The sequence below is a fragment of the Archocentrus centrarchus genome, unplaced genomic scaffold (genome assembly GCF_007364275.1).
Source record: "Archocentrus centrarchus isolate MPI-CPG fArcCen1 unplaced genomic scaffold, fArcCen1 scaffold_30_ctg1, whole genome shotgun sequence".
NCBI classification, from domain to species: domain Eukaryota; kingdom Metazoa; phylum Chordata; class Actinopteri; order Cichliformes; family Cichlidae; genus Archocentrus; species Archocentrus centrarchus.
The window spans coordinates 1,335,001-1,355,173 of NW_022060259.1; the positions used below are offsets into that span (position 1 = coordinate 1,335,001).

The 20,173-nt window shown below is 42.4% G+C and overlaps 1 protein-coding gene across 1 annotated transcript in view; it reads left to right on the forward strand.

Annotated features, from left to right (window-relative positions):
* The window catches only part of LOC115776359 (calcium-binding mitochondrial carrier protein SCaMC-2-like), a 29,022-nt gene extending 10,211 nt beyond the window's left edge, over positions 1-18,811 (forward strand). The window contains exons 2-10 of the mRNA XM_030724000.1: positions 6,361-6,487; positions 7,487-7,574; positions 10,774-10,885; positions 11,402-11,560; positions 11,645-11,797; positions 11,876-11,983; positions 13,077-13,244; positions 13,323-13,473; positions 13,985-18,811. Of these exons, the coding sequence (XP_030579860.1) occupies positions 6,361-6,487; positions 7,487-7,574; positions 10,774-10,885; positions 11,402-11,560; positions 11,645-11,797; positions 11,876-11,983; positions 13,077-13,244; positions 13,323-13,473; positions 13,985-14,169 (1,251 nt within the window). The 3' untranslated portion in view covers positions 14,170-18,811. The remainder of the gene's footprint in view (positions 1-6,360; positions 6,488-7,486; positions 7,575-10,773; positions 10,886-11,401; positions 11,561-11,644; positions 11,798-11,875; positions 11,984-13,076; positions 13,245-13,322; positions 13,474-13,984) is intronic.
* The last annotated feature ends 1,362 nt before the right edge of the window (positions 18,812-20,173 follow it).

Here is a 20,173-nt window from a genome sequence, read left to right on the forward strand (position 1 = left end):
TCTCTCTCTCCTGTGTGTCTCTCTCTCTCTCCCATGTGTCTTTCTGTCTCTCTCTCCTGTATCTCTCTCTCTCCTGTATCTCTCTCTCTCCTGTCTCTCTCTCTCCTGTGTGTCTCTCTCCTGTGTGTCTTTCTCTGTCTCTCTCTCCTGTGTCTCTCTCTCTCCTGTCTCTCTCTCTCCTGTGTCTCTCTCTCTCTCTCCTGTCTCTCTCTCTCTCTCCTGTATCTCTCTCTCTCCTGTCTCTCTCTCTCCTGTGTGTCTCTCTCCCGTGTGTCTTTCTCTGTCTCTCTCTCCTGTGTCTTATTGTTTCCTGAGTGGAAATGTGTTGTGAATCTACATTTTTCATAATGGAGGTGCTTATGAGTGTAGCTCGATCACATCTGTGATAATCAAACCAGTTTGTGACCTGCTTGATTGGCGTTTATTGCTGAGTGAGTCTTTGGCGCGTGTGTATTTGTAACCACTGGGCTGGAAATAATTGTTGTTTTTCAGTGATTAATTTGTGTTAGGAAAAATATAAAATAATGCCAGTTTTATTCTGGTATAAGCAGAGGTGTTTCTTTTCTAAAGTGTGCTGGTCCAGAGCGATATGTTGGCAGTGTGGTCAGTAAGGTAGGACTGCAGAAAACGGCTGTAAGAAAGCAGTGTTTTATGGAGAGACAGAGCTACTCTGCTATGTCAAACTGTAACTCTCCCAGCAGGAGGAACCCTCTACGTGCTGAGAATAAAAATGTGTCCGCGCTCAGCCTTGAGTGCTTCAGATTACTTGCTTGATGCTGATGGTGTTCTCGGAATGAATCAGAGCCAGTGGAGGAGGATAGCATGGGGGAGGAAAGAAAAGGAGGCATCACTCAGCAGATTTTCTTTACTGAGAGGGAGGTGCAGCTGAAGGGAACCCTGCTCTTTAGCCAACCCTGTCCTTCTACATTCACCGACAGTCGAAGACATCACTTCATTTCCATGCTGCTAGCCAGTCCTCTATTGGCTGAGACCCACATTCTGTGGTGCGGCAGTCAGACCTGCTAGTATGGTCTGCAGTGATTGGTCAGGCTGGGCTGCAGTGAGGATGCAGGTTTTTGGAGGCTCTCTCTGCTGCGTTTCTCTGGCTGATGATACTGAAGCCAGGAAAGTGAGTTTGCTGCTGATTGTATTGCTTTATTAGCCATGAGATATTTCTTGTCTGAACTCTCAATCTGATGACTCGCGAAGTAACTGCATCTCAGAATAGTATGGTAAGAGTTAGCTGGGAGAACTTGGTTTTATTCTGCTGCAGTTCATACCTGTGGACCTGAGCCTGGACATTTTAATGAGGAAAAACATGCAGTTAGAAGATGAGACACAGTCTGAGCAGTGAGTGAAATCGTTTCTGCAATCCAGTGCTGTCTCAGCTGGCCTTTCCACACGTGTACTACTAGTTCAACTCTGCATTTTGCAAGACTGTTGCCACTGGTTTTTGGTCAGAGTGCAGTCACCCAGGCAGTGCATGTTTGAGGATGCTGCAGGACATGCTGAGCTTCCTATACCAGAGACTTTTTGGCAGGGCACAGTGTAAGCCTGCTGAAACCCAGCTGCCAGAGGAGAAACAGACTGGGACTACTAAAAACTGCACAGAGCTGCAGGCAGGTCTGCAGGGAAGCACTGCAAACTCCTCTGACAATAAAGAAATCAGGAGGAATAATGTTACTCCAAAGAAGACCACAGTATTAATCATGGTGGCACCACCCACAGATCTTCAACAGGTAGGATAAAGCAGGCCGATAAAAGCATATTTTCTAGACTTGTTTAAGTGACAATTTGAGTGACAATTACTTCACTGCTCAACTTTCTAACGATTAATATCAAGTATCAACCTCCAGGGCTGAAAAATAAAGCCAGTGCAGTGCAGTCCCAAAAACTGCAGTTCCTCTAAAGGCCGCTTGAGGCTCAGTCCTAAAGTGAGTCGACCCCCAAAGACCCCCTGAATGCCAAACTTCACCAATGAAGTTTGGCATTCAGGTTTGACTGACCGATGTGTCAGCACAGGCAGCTGGATCTGTTAGCTGTTCAGTAGGCGTCGCATCCAGTAAACACACTTGAAAGGTCCACTTCAGTGTTTGTGCTTTTTGAATCTTTTGGGTCATTTTAACATAATTTCCTGACAAATATTAATGCCTTGCTGTGTGGCACAAGCTCATGTATGTAGCTTGGTAACCAAGATAGCTAATCTTGGATGATAACTTCCACTTTCTCAACTAAATGTGGTCTCATCTGGCTCCCAGAAACTATAGAGCATAAAGAGTTTTAAACCTTGAACCAAGGAACAGCTCCAAGATGAACTGTAAACATCCACTAACCCACTGCAAACCCTAGATTCTACAGCAAATGACTTTCTTCCTTTCAGTATGTTGCATAATAAGATTTTTGAAGATACAGTACTGTGGAGAATTTTCGAGCCAACTCTCATTTCTTTATTTTTTGCTTCAAAGGAGCTGGACCTTCTTGTAATCGTTTAAAGCGGTCTTGAGCAGTAGTTCTTCAGCTTTCTGAAGGTCTTTAAAAGCTTTTCTTTGGACATTGGCTGCTTTTTCATTTTCAATCCAGTCCTTGTATCTGACCATTTCCAGAGAAATGTTCTCAAGAGAGACAACAGTGAGTGTCTACAGCCATCTGTAAAATGTGGTGGAGGCTCTGTCATGGTTTGGGGATGTATTTCAGCCAGTGCTGTCAAAAATGAAGGAATTGTGATTATAGAGGAGTACAGTCAGGGTTTGAGCCACTATGGAAAGTGTTTGACAGCAGCTTTGTTTTTCAGTATGACAGTGATCCCAAACACACTGCCAATGCAGTAAACACTTACCTGGATAAAACACACACACACACAATGGAACACTATCAGTCATGGATTTGCGTCCCCAGAGAACAGACAACATTACTGAAGCAGTGTGAGACCATCTTGATAGAGAATGAAACAAAAGGCAGCACAACAAAGGCTTTTTGTCCTTCAAAAAGCCTGGAGAACTTTTCCTGAAGACTGCTTAAAGAAATTACAGAAGCTGCCTCGGACTTCAGGCCGTGTTGAAGAATAAAGCCGGTCATAGCAAAAATGGACTTTAAAGCTTGCTAGAAATGAACAAACTGTTTTTGCCCTAGAGTCTGCATTTCCATTTATGTTTGCATGTTTCAATAAGTCCCTGCACCTAATTCCCAGTTTCCTAGCAAAATATAAAGAAATGAGGGGTGGCTCAAGACTTCTGTGTAATACTGTATAATATAGGTTGAGTTGTGGGGTGTGTGCGCATGATGAAGTATAGCCTGTGGTTCAGTGCTTCGTTCCTGACTGCATCACCGCTCTCACAGTCTTTGCACTCACTAAGCAACCTGACGTTTGTAGCGGTGACCTCCACCAATCAGAGACGTTTCATTTTAGGATTATGGGCAGAGTGTTTCCTTTTTTTTTTTTTTTGTCCCTTGAAACAAAGTTGATGTCGTACAGGCGCGTGTTTTCTCCAGGACCACATACCGTTGTTTCACAGCGTCGTAGCTCGTGGTAATCAAAATCCTTGTGGTGAATATGAATGGGTTTTTACTTCCAGAACTTCAGTGTTGAGCGTTAAGAAATTTTTTACTGCAGTCATACATCAACTGCAGGTGCATTTTCTCATGGACTTCTTTGCAATCTGACTCCTTTTGCAAACAAAGGAGTTGCTCATTGATGGCGTGCATGCACTGGTTTCACTCCTCAGACGTGGAGCCTGTCCATTTTTCATATATAGCCTGAGCATGTAGGTCTACTTGATCCTAGTATTATCATTTGTCAGCTGTTAAAACCTGGGCAGAGATTGTGTCTCCCAATGGATTTACTGCAAACACAGCCAAGAAATTTTTACCTTCACACACAGTGTGCAAAATGCTTTGTTAGAAAATGATGCTGACGCTTCGAGACTGTAACAGGAGAGGGTGTGAGGTATGACCTTTGTGTGAGAGACAAAATACACTTTGTACACTATACATGCTTGGAGGCTATCCCAGCTGCCCTTGAGAGCCAGAATAGATAGTCCATATGTAGTCTGTCACTAGAACAACACACAAGGACAGACAACTACACACTTACTTCCAGTTTAGAATCACAAATGATCCTGATGTGCATGAGTAGCTTTGCTGAATGTGGTGTTGAGTCATATTCTGTAATGGTGGAAGTGAGCTGGCTGGTCATGAGGTCTGGAAGTGGATCCTCTTCTTCTTTACAACAAAGTGAAACAAATGTTACTGTATTTGCTTTCTTGGTACCACAAACAGATAAGCTTAGTCAAAATAGATTCTTTGGTTGTTGTTTGGAGGTACTTTGGTACCTGAAGCTGGAAACTTCTTCAACAGTTGCTCCCTTGATGTGTTGGGATGGAGGGAAGATTCTCTGCTTCCTGAAATCTACGATCATTGCTTACTAGTGCTAATGGCCACGCCTGCTTACAAACTGTGATGATAGCAATCTGTTCTTGTAGCTAACAGTACCTCACCCCGGCACAGCCACTAGCTATAGCCATGACTCCTTTAGCTCCACCTTATCCTCATGTGCAGCTTCCTGTCTGAAGATCTGCCAGTCCGTGGTTTGAAAATAATCGAACAACGCAGAGGCAGCATGATTGGGCCACACAGTGATGGTCCTCTGTGTTGGTTTGTAGCATTTTACCAGGGCCTAGTGGAGCTTGGAGCTCACATGGGGTACTGTCCCTTATCTTGATGAGGTCCATCGGACTGCACATTAAATGTTTGAAAACTTTAAAAACTCTAAAACTTGACAAACCACTCAAGATGCTGGTGCATCGCTGTGCACCTCTAAACTGTTTAGACTACAAGCAACATTTGACCATTCATTCATACAGCTTCATTCTATAGACTGTAGATTTCCATCTGAAAAAAGCTGGTGTTTAGGTTAGTGAGTCAGGCTGTAGACAGCAAAGCATAAGAGTAGCAAGGACATACAAAGGTACATACAAAGCCCATTCATCCAACACCAGCGTCACATCAGCAAATTAGCTGATACAGGCCGAAAACAGTACAGCCTGCTCTCAGTCAGTTCTCACCAATGATTTCTCCTCACAGGTACTATCCATCCAATATATAATTACCTACATGAAAATATTCCTCTTGAAATACGCTTCATTTTGATATAAATGTTATAATCCAAATGTCTCAATAAAACGGTTTTCCTAATACAAAAAGATCGATGTTCTATGTGAGGATTAGCATTTTGATGAATGGAGTCACAGGCTGAGGCGACACTTTACATCGTAATGCATGTCTAGCCCGTGAAGGAATAGTTTTACATTTTTTGACCAAACAGATGTCAGATGTCAGTGTAGTGGTCTACCTGCTGCTTCCAAACATGTCTGGTTACTTAAGCAGATTTTACAGTACACACTCACCCATGAGTGTGTCCAAACTTCTGACTGGTATTGTATATTCAGTGTGGTCCACAGATTTCACAGTTCTACTGTTTAAAGGGTTTGTGAGGGGACTGTTGATGTGATTTGGCACTGTATATAAAAATTGAATTGTTTGCTGGTCTTTATTTAGTAAGCTCTGCATTAGTGATAAATTAACTTTTCCATCTCAGTGAACTATTCTCGATATCCTGATCCTGCTTTGGGTCCAACTTGTACTGTAATTAGTCCACTGTAATAAGTGGATATCACACTAAAATCTTTAAACTTTCTAAATATTTCCAGCCTAAAATCTGTTTCATATGATCCTCGTTCAAAGTCTTCTGTAAGTTTTCCTTTTAATATGCCAAAATATCTGCTAATCATGTAATTATTAGTAGAACCAGTTACTCAGGTCACCCTCCAAGCTGACCTAATACCCTTCCATTGATTTCTATAAGAGCCTTTTCCTCATTTTTAACTTTATTTTCAGTATATTTAAACTTTATGCTGGTTTAAGTAGTCATCTTTCAGTATATCTTTGTGTGTAATGGTTCCCCACCCCCATCTAACAGGACAAGTTATCCATCCTTCGGGTCGCCACTACTTGGCGCTTTGAGTGGACCTGGCAGGGTGTGGTAGCAGAAAGCACTCTGCATGGTCTTAAGATAAATAATAACCTGAGATGTGTGACGGCTGTAAAGTGGCCTGAGTCAACAGAGCACAGATGGTAGGAGACCTGGGAGTCTGCTGCTGTTTGTCACATAGAGCTGTGCTTTTAGCTAATGCAGCAGACTGAGTCATTGTTTACATACGTCTTCCTAGTTCTTCACTGCTGGACTTTTTCTCATGTCATCACCTTCCTAAAATAATGTCCTAAATCAGTTTTCTGTGTTTTCTGAAAAACCTGAAGAAATGACTTACACCATGAGTGTGTCGATGTGTTTCTCTTTGCTTACAGAAAATAGTGAAAGCAGGAGACAAAGACCTGGATGGACAGTTAGACTTTGAGGAGTTTGTCCATTATCTCAGAGACCACGAGAAGAAACTCCGGCTGGTCTTCAAGAGTCTGGACAGGAAGAATGATGGTAAGACACTTTGTAACAACTTAAAGCAGAGTTTGAAGCGTTTTCTGAGCTGTGACAATAGCCACTTCTGTGGTCACAATTGATGACCCCGCCCCCCCAGAGGAGGAACAGGGTATTGTTTTTGGTATGTTTGTTTAACAATATTAGAGCAAAATTACCAGTATGATTCATACCAACTTTGCAAGAAAGATGGCCAGTGAGCCCTAAATCACCTAATTAAATGTTTGCCATAATTGGGTCAAGATAAAAAAAAACAAACAAAAAATCCCTATCTTTGCCTCTGGAGTCAAAAAACATGTCGCACGTCCAAATGACGTGGGCGACTTCAGATGAGGTAGCAGCAGGACGCAGCCTCAGTGAGTCTGTTAAACATTATATGGCAACATGTGGCCTTTGGTTGCTGAGGAACAGGTGAAAGTTGTGGGAGACAGAGCGAAAGACAGACAGCAATATTGATAACGAGTTTAGACATTTGAGAGATTTTAGCGTGCTTGGAGTGTGTATAGTTACTGTGTTTAGTGTGTTGTGTAGTCATGGACAAAGCAGATGCTGCCAAAAGGACACCAAAGGCAGACTCAAATGTAAACATTGTCTACAGGTGTACAACAGGAGCGACACACCTGGAAGTGTCAGGCCTGTGATGGCGCCCTCTGTCCATGGTGGACAGGAACAGTTTTTTTTTGGAGTGACACAAATAACACAATTGATCAGGATATGATCCCAGTCACTCACTTCCCCTATTATTGCCCACCCGACAAATCACAAATAAAACCTTGGAAAATTATGGGCATGAACAGCAGGACCTCTGTGTTATCACAGTGAGTCAGTGTTTGTGAGAGTGACATGTTCGTAGGGAAGAGATGGCATTGTGTTGGTTTGTAATGGTTCCCTTTAGAGTGAACCTAATCCTACAGAAATGCAGAAGACATAACATGATTGTGATGTGTTTTTTAACCTCTGTGTAAAAGTAGCCCTGACCAATGAATTTCTTTGTTGCAGGCCGAATTGACTCACAAGAAATCATGCAGTCGCTGCGTGACCTGGGAGTGAACATCTCTGAGGAACAGGCAGAGAAGATTCTCAGAAGGTGAGATAATTCTGTGACCCACTCAACAGAGGCACATGATCCCTCAAAACAACAGTTAGGCAACACCAGTTTTTGTCAGATCTTTAGCCTCTGTCAGACATGCACTTCTTGGATTAAATGTGTTGGTAGCTGGTAATTTAATCTTTCGTCATCATATCTGAACCATCCTATTTCTGTCAGGAAAAGTCCTGACTTAAGAAAACTCAAGAACAATAGCTTAGGTCCATTGGTAATTAATTATAGACTATTTCTAATCTTTCTTTTCTCAGCACAATCTTTGAAAACAACTGAATGAATACCTTTGATCTCAGTCTTTATGATAAGTACCAATCAGGTTTCAGAACCAGTCATAGCACAGAAAGAGCTGCAGCCCAAACCCTTAGAGGTACACTGAAGTTTGAACATACTACTGAAGCTACTGCATTAGTTCTCAGTTCAGTACACAGTTACCTTTAAAATCCTTCTATTAGTTCATAATATCAAATAATATATCAAATCAATGATTTGGCCCCCAGTAAATCTCTAACTTGCTCAGTGTCTATAATTCTGAGCAAGAATCTAAGTGCACTGAAGTTATTGTGGTCCTGTTCCTTGGAACAAGCTGACTGCTTTTACATTAGTGCATACAATCAAAACCAAACCTTTTTGTCCACACAGGCCTATACTCAATAGATGTGTGTGTGTGTGTGTGTGTGTGTGTGTGTGTGTGTGTGTGTGTGTGTGTGTGTGTGTGTGTGTGTGTGTGTGTGTGTGTGTGTGTGTGTGTTTTACTACTTTGTTCTTTTATTTATTCATTTTCTTCCATAAGGCATTGTAAACCTGCATAGGTTTTTGTTTTTAATCTTCTCTGTTAAGCACATTGAGTTTAAGTATAATGAAATGTGCTTAATAAATAACATTGCCTTTATAATACTGTGTTAAATCTACAGCGTAGGCTACAGTGTAGTTCCATACCTTACATCAAAGCCTGTGTTATATCCTGGTGTGCACGGTCCCAGAAAGCTGTAAATCTGTTTGGTAGAAGTATGCAGTCTACCACAGACATGCATACATACACTGATCAAGTATAACATTATGACCACCTGCCTAATATTGTGTTGGACCCCTTTTGCTGCCAAAAAAGCCCTGACCCATCCAGGCATGGACTCCACTGCACCCCTGAAGGTGTGCTGTGGAATCTGCACCAAGATGTTAGCAACAGATCCTGTGAGGTGGGTCCTCCGTGGATTGGACTTGTTTGTCCAGCACATCCCACAAATGCTCGATTGTATTGAGAGTTTGAAGCGTCAACACTTCAGATTCACTGTTGTGCTCTTCAAGCCATTCCTGATCCATTTTTGCTTTGTGGCAGGGAGCATTATCCTGCTGAAAGAGGCCACAGTTTCCATGAAAGGGTGTACGTGGTCTGCACAATGCTTAAGTAGGTGGTATACGTCAAAGTAACATCCACATGGGTGGTTTCCGCAGCTTGCCTTCTTCCCATAGTGCATCCTGGTGCACCATGATACTGTAGAACACCTAATGTCTGAGAGGACCCACTGCACCAGCGTCGGGTCTGACAATGTGTCCAAGGATTTCATCCTGATACCTGATGGCAGCTAAGGTGCCCGTCTGTCACATGTTCTCAGGGTGAACGTGCTCTCATCTGTGAAAAGCTCAGGACACCAGTGGTTGACCTGCCAATTCTGGTATTCTGTGGCAAATGCCAATCAGGCTCCACGGTGCAACGCACCTTGTATGACGATGCATGTGACAAATAAACTTTGATTTGATTTGATTCACATCGGTGGCCTGCTGGAGGGCATTTTGTAGTGCTCCTGTTCCTCCTTGCGTAAAGCAGCAAATAACGTAATCATTATACTGAATGACTTAAAGAAAGGTTAGTTGAGGCTGCCTACTGGACAGATTCTTAATTAAAACAGGAAGTGAAACTTTTAAGATTAAGGTTGGTTAGTAGTAGTCATCATTGTCATGAGTCTGTGCTACATTACTGTGCAGAGGCAATTGTCCAATTACTGTTGAACCCCTGAAAATGGGGGACTGTACAAAATGGGTGGAATTCCTAAACTTTTGTTAAACCCCTTGAATTAAAAGCTGAAAGCCTGCTCTACAATCACATCTTGATTATTTGATTTAAGAATGATTGATTTAGTTCAGTCCTTACTGTCCTTTAGTTTGACTCATTGTTCATTATCAGCCTCCACAGCAATACTAACATCTGTCTGTGACTCAGGCTGCTGCTGTCTCACTGCTTGTTTGTCTTTTGTAAGAAGTGTTTTGTTTAGTGATTTGATTGTAATGTATTTTATATGCAGTACACTTTATGTATGCTGTGCAAAAATTGACTGGCTATTCATTAATCTTTGATTAACTCAGATATTAAATCTTTTCCTTTTAAATCCACAGTATCAGTATAAATATCAGAACTTTCTGAACATCTGGTTTTCATTTAGAATCCATTTATCTCCTATTTTGTTTATAACTGGGACACCAGCTCAGCAGCCTACTGGGAATGCACCTAAATGGCCATTCCAGTAGAGTCACAGAAATGATGTAATTTTGATAACTGTGATAAATGCACAGTAGAACCTGGTTAGAAACTGACATTACTTGCCGAATAGGCTAATGAGACTTTTGACTACTGAGCACACACACATGTCGTCTTGGAGAGGATACGTGTTGGGATGTTGTCGTGCAGATTGCCACTGTCTCGTCTCATCTCCACTCATGTTTGTAGTGTTTGGTTCATGTTAAGGCTCACTGTGATCACTGTCTGTGCCTCTAACCTCCTCTGTGTCTGTCTTTGTCTTCTTTTCTCTGGCTGGTCTCAGAATAAGGAGGGGTCATATCTGGGCCCCTATTATGTAGTAAGTAGTAGCTTCTATAGTCTGCTTGCTCAGTCAATGCTGCACAAATCACCAATGTGTTTCTCATTCAGTTTCCAACTGCAATGTATACAGTGATGTTAAAATGCAACAGATGTTGGCGAAACAAATCATTATGATGATTTGGTGATTCAGTTTTAGCACAGATCGCTCAAGAAGAGCATCCTGCTACAACAGACTGCACCTGAGTCCATGGAGGCAAATGTCTTCATTACTGAGACCAAACAGTGCATGTGAGCAGACTGCTTGTTCTTGCTGCTAAAAGCATCCCTTCTTACGCTCTGTATCCGCTGTGTTCTCTCTTACATGTGTAGTATGGATAAAAACGGAACAATGACCATTGACTGGAATGAGTGGCGGGACTACCACCTCCTGCATCCAGCTGACAACATTCCTGAGATCATTCTCTACTGGAAACACTCCACGGTACACACTCCTCCTCCTCCTCTGTTCTGCAGCGACAAACACAAAGCAAATCACATCTTTTCTACTTATTGGTAATTGTGCACAGAACTGTGAAAATAACAAAGGCTGTTCACCTATCAACTGACCCTTTATTAGCAATGGGTGTTATAATGCCTTACTTATAAAAAATGTTGTGAATAATTTTCTGTTGATTTGCCAGTTTATTAATCAAATAATTATTGCACCTTTCACACTGTAGAATCATACTGACATTCAGAAAAAGTTGTAGTTTGTGCTTCACGACAGTCTGTGGAAGTCCATAATGCTGCTAAATATTTAATAAGAACTCATTTTGATCCCAATTTTGAATACTGCTATAGGACTGAAATGCCTGTAGGCTAGGAGGAAGAATTCAGCAATGGAGACACTAATCCCATTGGAACAAGTCTTTTTCATTGAATGGTATATTCTCATGGTGTTCCACTGTCACTGCTGTAACTTGTGTGTCTGGGCTTAAAACGGCCGCTTCCTCCACAGATCTTCGATGTAGGGGAGAGTCTGATGGTGCCTGACGAGTTCACGGCAGAAGAGAAGAAAAAGGGTATGTTGTGGCGACACCTAGTGGCTGGAGGAGGGGCCGGTGCAGTGTCTCGAACTTGCACAGCACCACTGGACCGGCTCAAAGTTCTCATGCAGGTAAAACACAACTTATCCAAGCATTTTCATTTTTGACTGCCTGGAGAGAGGACAGCTAATGAACATTTCTTCCCACCTGCCCAGGTTCACTCCTCCAAGAGCAACAGCATGCGTATTGCTGGTGGCTTTGGCCAGATGATCCGGGAGGGTGGTGTAAGGTCACTGTGGCGAGGCAACGGCATCAATGTCCTTAAGATTGCCCCCGAATCTGCAATGAAGTTCATGGCTTACGAACAGGTACACAGAAACACATCTGTTTGTTCTTGGTCTGATTTTGGTGTTGCTGCTAAACGACATTGACATCCTGTCTGTCAGATTAAACGACTGATTGGAAGTAACCAGGAGACGCTGGGCATCACAGAAAGACTGGTGGCTGGCTCTCTGGCTGGAGTAATCGCTCAGAGCAGCATATACCCCATGGAGGTGAGAGGAGTGGACACACAAAAAATGAAGGAAGATGTCAATTTGACAATAGCTGTATCTGGACAGCAGCTCATAACTCATTGTATGCAGAAATAGGTTGGGCCACCTACACCTTACACCTGCAGGAGGTGCTCTGCCATGGAAGGTCCTAGTGCAGTTTTTGTGCTGATGTTAATGCCAAAAGAGGCTAAGAATTCTGTAGTTACTGAGTCAGTGTGTTGATGACTTTTACACACTAATGCACCTCAGCACTCAGCAGCCCCACTCTGTAACTTTACGTGGTCTGCCACTTTGTGGCTGAGTTGCTCTGGTTCTCGAATGCTTCCACTTTGCAGTAATACCACTTACAGTGGAAATTTCATGAGCTAACTTGTTGCAAAAGTAGCATCCTGTTACAGTATCATTCAATGCAATTTTATTAATATAGCACCAAATCAGAACAGCCACCTCAAGGTGCTTTTTATTGTAACATAAGACCCTACAATATACAGAGAAAACCCCAACAGTCAGAACGACCCCCTATGAGCAAGTATTTGGTGACAGTGGGAAGGAAAACCTCCCTTTTAGCAGGAAAAACCTCCAGCAGATCCAGGCTCGGGGGGGGCAGTCATCTGCTGAGGGGAGGGAGAGACAGGACAAAAGACATGCTGTGGAAGAGAGCCAGAGATTAATAACTCGGGAACCCCCCAGCAGCATCACTATAGAATAGACACGTTGATGGTTTGGAGGAAGTAACTATTGAAGTTTCTCTCTTCAGACTCACCCGTTCTTTCACAAACGTTGTAAAGGCAGACTGCGTGGGGTGCTTGCTTTTATGCATCTGTGATTGGACTCAGAACACGTAAATTCAAATGTGAGGACCAATATTTTCTTCCATGTAGTGTATCTCAGTACCTCCTTGCCTTGAGACTGATGACCCATTTTAACTTCACACACAGACTCACAGCCCTTCACTGTGAGCACTTTGCATATGCTTGAGGTTCATCACATGAATTTGAATAGGCCAGAGAAAAATTTACATTTATCTCCAGCCTGTTATGTAACTTGGTGTAAGTATGAAAGATTCTTGGATGATCACTTCCTGTCCTCTCAGGTCCTGAAGACACGGCTAGCCCTGAGGAAGACGGGTCAGTACTCGGGCATCGTGGATTGTGCCAAACATATCTTCCAGAAGGAGGGTGTGCCCGCTTTCTACAAGGGCTACGTCCCTAACATGCTGGGCATCATCCCCTACGCTGGCATCGACCTGGCTGTCTATGAGGTTTGTGACCATCGTTGGGAGATGGCTTTTTTGTGATTGTTATTAGGTCAGTCTGACCGCTGTGCTCTTCTCTGTTAGACGCTGAAGAATTCCTGGCTGCAGCACTATGCCACAGATAGCGCTGATCCAGGAGTGTTTGTGTTACTGGCTTGTGGCACTACTTCCAGCACGTGCGGCCAGCTGGCCAGCTACCCACTCGCCCTGGTCAGGACTCGAATGCAGGCACAAGGTCAGTCACTGCAGAGTGACTACTACTCTACTGCACAGCATAAGACGAAACACACACACATGCACATACAACTCTGTACAGCTGCTATGACGAGGGAAACTATTCAGAGTGAGGCCCGCATGGTTGTACCAGGCTGTAAACGTGGCTGCTTTTTAATGCTGTAAAGTTGGTCATTTTAAAATGAGTCTAAGAGGACCGACGGCTTCAGGTGGCTCCTCCAACACCTGTAGTTTTTTCTGGCTGGACTTTACTGCTTAGTGCTAATGTAGCAAACGCACAAACTAGATACTCTCACACCTGTTTTTATGATTAAATTATAGAAAAGGGTATAACTAATAGTATGACTGCTTTCTCCACAATAGCCATGTGATTAATTCTGAACCTCGACAGCTTTAATGTTATTTAATTTTAACATGACCTCCAAATCCTGATTGTAGGTGTTTATGGTCACAAGTGAAAAGATGCGTTTGCTGTTCTGTTTGATGATCTCGTCTTCGCTCTGTTCCTGCAGCGTCTCTGGGAGGAGGCCCTCAGATGAACATGACAAGACTGTTCAGACACATTATTAGGACTGAGGGGCCCATCGGGCTCTACCGAGGCCTGGCACCCAACTTCATGAAGGTCATTCCGTCTGTCAGCATCAGCTACGTGGTCTACGAGTACCTGAAGATCACGCTGGGAGTCCAGTCAAAGTGAGCAGGGATGCAGACAGAAGAACTCAAGAGTCCAAATGTTTTTTGTTTTTGTTTTTGTTTTGTTTTTTCAACCATTGACTGAAAGAAGCAGCTGCAATTCAGCCCGTCTCGGTCTCATTGTCAGACTGCAGAAAATGAAGGACAGCCGAGATGATGAAGAGAGAAAACCTTGACTGAAGCATGTCTGTTAGTTGCTCTCATTAAGCTTTCTTTTAGCAGCTCAGCAGTGCTTCAACACCTGTGAGTCTTGGCTTAACATTGTTTACATGACTCTGAATTATTGGTAGAACTGGAACATGTTCCTGCTGCTGAGCACTGTGAAAGGAACAGCTCTGCTGCTCTGTGGGATGGAAGAATCCTGGTGGGCATTGCTAACGCCTAACACTACTCACCACTTCTCATTGTTAGTGCTCTGACTAGGCACAAACCCGTGAGGGTATGAGCCTTAAGCTTCTGTGCACTAGCTGACCCCTGCTCAAAACTGGCTCATTTAAACTCGGTCCCCTCTAAAACCTTGAATGAAGGTTATGGCAGAATTCTAAAAAACAGAGACTTTGAGTGCCTCCTGCACACGGGCAGATGAACAGACACACACAGAAAGGGTCAGATAACCGTCAGATACTGTGTGTGTCTCATTCTGATTCTTCTGCACAGGGAGGAAAGGTTTAAAAAAAGGCATGTGGCAGATGGTTCCCTTTATTCTCCGCAGCTTTTCCACTACAGATGCCCTCCCGTGTATTTATCATTTTGTTTAATAAGCATTTGGTCATGAAAGCATCCACAGACACAAATGCTTCCAAACTGTAACTGGACTCAGCCCATACCTCAGCCTGACCTGCCTCTGATGAGGAGCTAGAAGGACGGCTAGTGTTGTTTATTCCGTCCTGTGAGTGTTGCGACTAACCAGGAAGTATTGAAGAGAGTAATTTAAAAATCAAATAACATAAATGTTTAAATAATAATTTATTGTACATTTAGGTTTGGTTGGCATTCTTATGAAATGCAAAGCAGAAAGTTAATGCAGATATGTAGAATCTACTAGGTTAACGTTAGAAGTAGATGATGGCACAGCATCCCCAGAAGCAGAGATGAGCAGCTGTGCGCGATGATCACAGCTGCTCCTGTTCACCTGTATGTTTGTTCATTTTGGAGGCGGATTTTGTGTCTGTGTATGAAGCTGTGATTAGATTTAAAATGGTAGATAAATATGAACACCTATATGGTGCGTTTGGCATTGAAAATAAGATAAACTAGTTTTACTTTAAGATGGTCAACATTTAATAAAATAGAGGATTAAAATGAGGTAAAGTGATTAGGGCCATTCTAGCAAAAAAAATAAATACAGAGCTGAGGGAAGAGTTCAATATCTCTGAGATTAAAGTCAGAAACTTTAAGAACAGTAACTCAAAAAAACTCCTTTGAGATTTAAAGTCACAGATTTCAAGAGAAACACTCCAAAAAAATGTGTTTTTGTCAAGGAGCACAGCGGCTCGCTGAACCAGCCCCGTCACACCGACGATGAAGCTGTCTGTGGATGGCCTCATCTTAGCAAAGCTGTCATCAGGTCCTTTGGAGAGAGTTTGCTGCAAACAGTTGAAAACCGATTAGATGAGGTGATTTTTTTTTTTGTACACTTACTTTCGTGTATCACTGACTTTTTCACCTGTTCACTAACTTTGTAGCATGAATCGTGGGTTAGTGAAGTCCCGTTCTGACCCTGTGATGATCGAGGGGTGACTCTGTCCACACGCTCACGGGGTAAAGATTAGCAAGTCATTCCAACTCTTAGAAGGACCATTATTTACAAAATTAACTGCACATTGCATTCAGTATGACCTGAACCCCCTGAGGTCACATAAAAAGGGTGCTGAGGGCCATTTTCCCACAGACACGTATACAACTACAAGTCTCTGCCACAGAAAGAAGATTATTAGAAAGACTGCAGGTTTAATGCACTTTAGCATTTTCTTCACTTTTCAGACCAAGAAGCTACGTCCATTAGCTGATGGTGTCGCTTCCAGTTTACCACAGTAGCTTTTGTGTGATTGGATCGGTGTGGTTGGTTCCTTGACAAAAAAACTACAGCAGATGGATTTTCCTCGTGAATCTGTGACTTTGGGCTTTTTTTTGTTGTTGTTTGTTTACTTGCACACTTACTTCAGTCTCAGAAATGTTTCAATTTGAAAACATCATCACTGTCACATACCTCTGTTATTTTACAATAAGGGTTTTTATTTGCTTTTTGTAAAAGGATTCAAGTAAATAGAGAAATGTCACTACAACAGTCGTCCACTCCGGATAAAGACGTGTGTTATTTTTGGTCTGCTGCCATAAAGAGTGACATGTGACCAAAAGCAAATACACTTGCTTCACATTTTTGATTGAGCTGCTACTGTAGCCCATAAAGAATGCCGAGCCCTTTCTCATACCGGCTGCAGCAACAGCTGATCAGAGCACAAAATCTTTTTTCATATTACAAAGATTTTAGTTTTTGTACTTCATTTTGCTTTAATTTCAGCAGATCCAACATGATGAGAGCATAACAGACTTACTGTGCAGAATTCTCAGGCTGTCCTGAGAAAGAAATAAGGCAGCCTCACCAAACAAACAACGGCACTCTGCTACCTTGGACATCGTGGCAGGCGTGGAGAGGAAATGTGCCAAGAAATCAGCATCACTGAGCCACAGAGAAGCTTGTCTGCTTTGTAATGGCCATCAAAAGTTTGCACTCCTTAATAACTCAGTGGCCTGAAACAGTGAAAGTTTGCAGTGTGTTTTTTCTGTGGGTGATTTAGGAAGAAGGGAACATGGTCACTGATTTAACGGTCATTTCAGCTGTTGCAGACCATGCAGCCCAGCTGATCCCAGTTTACAAAAAAAAAAAAGTACAAAGTAGATCACATTATTTTTATTTTTGCTTCATAATGTTAATCCAAAACAGCGCTGTTTACAGATGCCTGTGTGTGGCTCTTCACACACAAAAGACCCAAAAACTTTCTGTCAGCTGAAGTTGAAACTGAATGTTCTGTTATCACACTGAACTTGTTTTGCTTTGATAAAGTTGTTTTTCAGCAGTTCAGAGGTTAGTTCTGTCCTCCGAGTGCAGGTTCACCTGCATTCCTCCTTTATTCCTGCACCAACACCACCTGTTGTTTCTTTTTTCTGCCTTCACATGAGAAAGCACGACTGTGTCGGCCAGAGGAGCCGGCCAGGACTGAGTGCTTTTCAAATGTTAATGCTCAAAAATGTTGCCAAGTTGTAACGTGAAGTCATGTTTCAGTTTTTGTATAAACACTCCTTAAAAAAGTGGCATGCTGCCCCGGCAGCACTCAGCCTGACTGATGTCTGTATCACACGATCATTCCTGGAGTGCCTTGTCAAGCCTTTCTTGCGTAAATGCACCTGAACACTAGGATAGCATTTTAAGGTTCTCCATTTATTTTAAATGTATTTACTACTGTATTCATTTCTTTTTACAGAGAGGTGACAGGACTGACTGAAACTGTTATTATTTGGTACTTTCCATTGTTTCAGAGCTCCTGTAATGGTGGCAAACAGAGGCTTGTGTTTTTTTTACTCTGACAGTTTGAAAGTCAAAGCTTCAGTTACACTGAACCCCCAAAATGTTCCACATGAAACCAGTGAATATCAGATACATGCTAAATTACTAAATTGTTTAAAATATATATTACAGTTCTATATATTCAGTTTTCTAATATATTTTCATTTAATTACTTGCAATTTTTGTCTCATTAATACTTCTGTCACTCCAGCAGCAGTGTCACTGACCTGCCACACTTTTGCTCGTCAGTGTTTCCTGCAGATTAGCCAATTTCCATGTAAGTTTGTTTAATGAAAACATCACCTCTCCTGGGCAGATGCGATGAAGTGAACGAGTTAACCCAGTGATGTTAGCTGCTGCTGTTCTGCTTAGCCAGCCCGTGAAGTACCACAGGCAGCTACCAGCACATTAGCTCGACTGGTAATTTAGTACGCTGCATCCTGAGCTATAAACGTAAAAAGATGATGCCGTCTGTCCAGGCTGTTTATTTCTGGCAGCATCTCCGCAGTGAGACATGCTGGACTGGCTGCTTCAGGGAGCAACATGCCTGCTTTTGCATCACACTGTGTGTTTGTAGCAGGCAGAGAAGATTGATGGGCCGACGTCTGAGTGTCGCACCTGAGAGCGAATGAATGAGAAATACTTCAGTGATGACGTCAGACTGACTCATTCTTTTATTTCCTGGCACAGCTGCTGTTTCTTACTCCTCGCTCTGGTATTGTATATTGTGCATAAAGCGGTGACAGAATGTGTGTGTGGCTGTGTGTAAATGTTCTGTATTTGTAGTGAAAGGTAATGCTACAGTGTCTTAAAAGTAGCCATGTGTTTCCTGTACTGACCAGCAGTCAGGCAGATCAGTGCAAGTGCTACCTATACAAACTAAAGGCAACACAGAAATGGTGGCCTAGTTTACAAAATGTATACACTATATATATTTCTATTTTATTTTATTATGCTAGCTGTAAGTGAATGAGTATGAGTACTTGTACAGTAGTTGTCTGTTTGAAGAACCTGCCACTGGAAGAGTGTTATTGAAAAACTTATTTATGCTTTTATGAGTTCAGCTGTTAAATAAACTAGATCAGGACTGACTCGTTTGTTCTCATTTGTTTGAACTTAAAATGTTGGCATCCTAAGCTCCTAAAAACACACAACTACAGAAAGCTCCTGTCACATCAAGCTCCGCCAGTGGAAGACGTGCCTGCACAATTGTTAGGCCGTTTGTAACTGTCAAGATGACTGTTAGTGTTGAGCATATTGATACTTTTGTATCAGTCAATCAATACGTCCAAAATGCTGCTTAAAATACAGCCTGTTTTCAAAGTGAAAGCAGCCTTTGTGTTTCTGTGGGTGGAGGTGATCATTCACAAGTTCAAAGCGTTCTTCTGTGCAGTGTCCCGTGGCTCTTGGGATTTTTAGCATTTAATGTAATGAGTGTCCTCAGCATCTTGTACATCAGTGTTATAAATAAATTTTTTTATTGCTATTTTTATTAAAGGAATGGCTCTAAAAATAAACTAACTGTGAATATACCAGTGATAAAGACTTGAGACAGAGCACACACTCCCTACTTATGTAATATAAACGCAGATGCATTTATATTCACGGCCCACAGGGAACATTTCTGCCACTGAGCACAACAGAACACCAACCTGATGGAGAGAAGCTGACTCATATTTAACAGCACATGCTTTAAAGCTTTTAGGGAAGTTACACTGAAGTTTAGTGAATTATATATCATTCATTTTCCACTGTTCTCCATAATGATTCAGAACTGTTCTGTACGTGCAGCATAGCTCTGTGTGCTCTCTAATTCAGAAATAAAGAAAAGCCTGCCCAGCAGATCAGGTTGGTTAGGGTCATCCACACACATCCACGCAGGGGTCAGGGAGGTCAGGGAGGTCTGGGCCCAGACAAACGTGCCCCCGCTCACTCCCCTGAAAGGAAACCCTGAGCCTGGTGAGAGACAGCTTCAAAATGAAAACACATTCCTGGTGAACATAATTTCACTTCCACTCTGGAGTGGTGGCCTAGGGGAGAAGAAGAGGGTTCATCACTGAGAGGACCCTGGTTCAAATCCTCGTGCTGGCATCACTGTGGGTCCCTGAGCAAGCCCACCCCCCCAGGTTGCTCCCCAGGTGCCCTTTGGCTGCCCCCTGCTCCATGCTGTGCTGTGTATACTACATACTCCGTGTGTGATGGGTTAAATGCAGAGAATGAATCTCACTGCATGTATGTGTATGTGAGAAATAAAGCTTAAAAAAAAAAGAAAAAAAAAAAAGTGAATAAATGAAAATGCACAAAAACTACATAACACTAATATTACTATTGTACTCATTAACACACACACACGCTGTTTTCTAAGAAGAGAGATCACAGCTCATATATGACACTTCTGTTGCGTTAAAAAAAAAAAATTTCAATTAAAATCACGAGCTCGCGC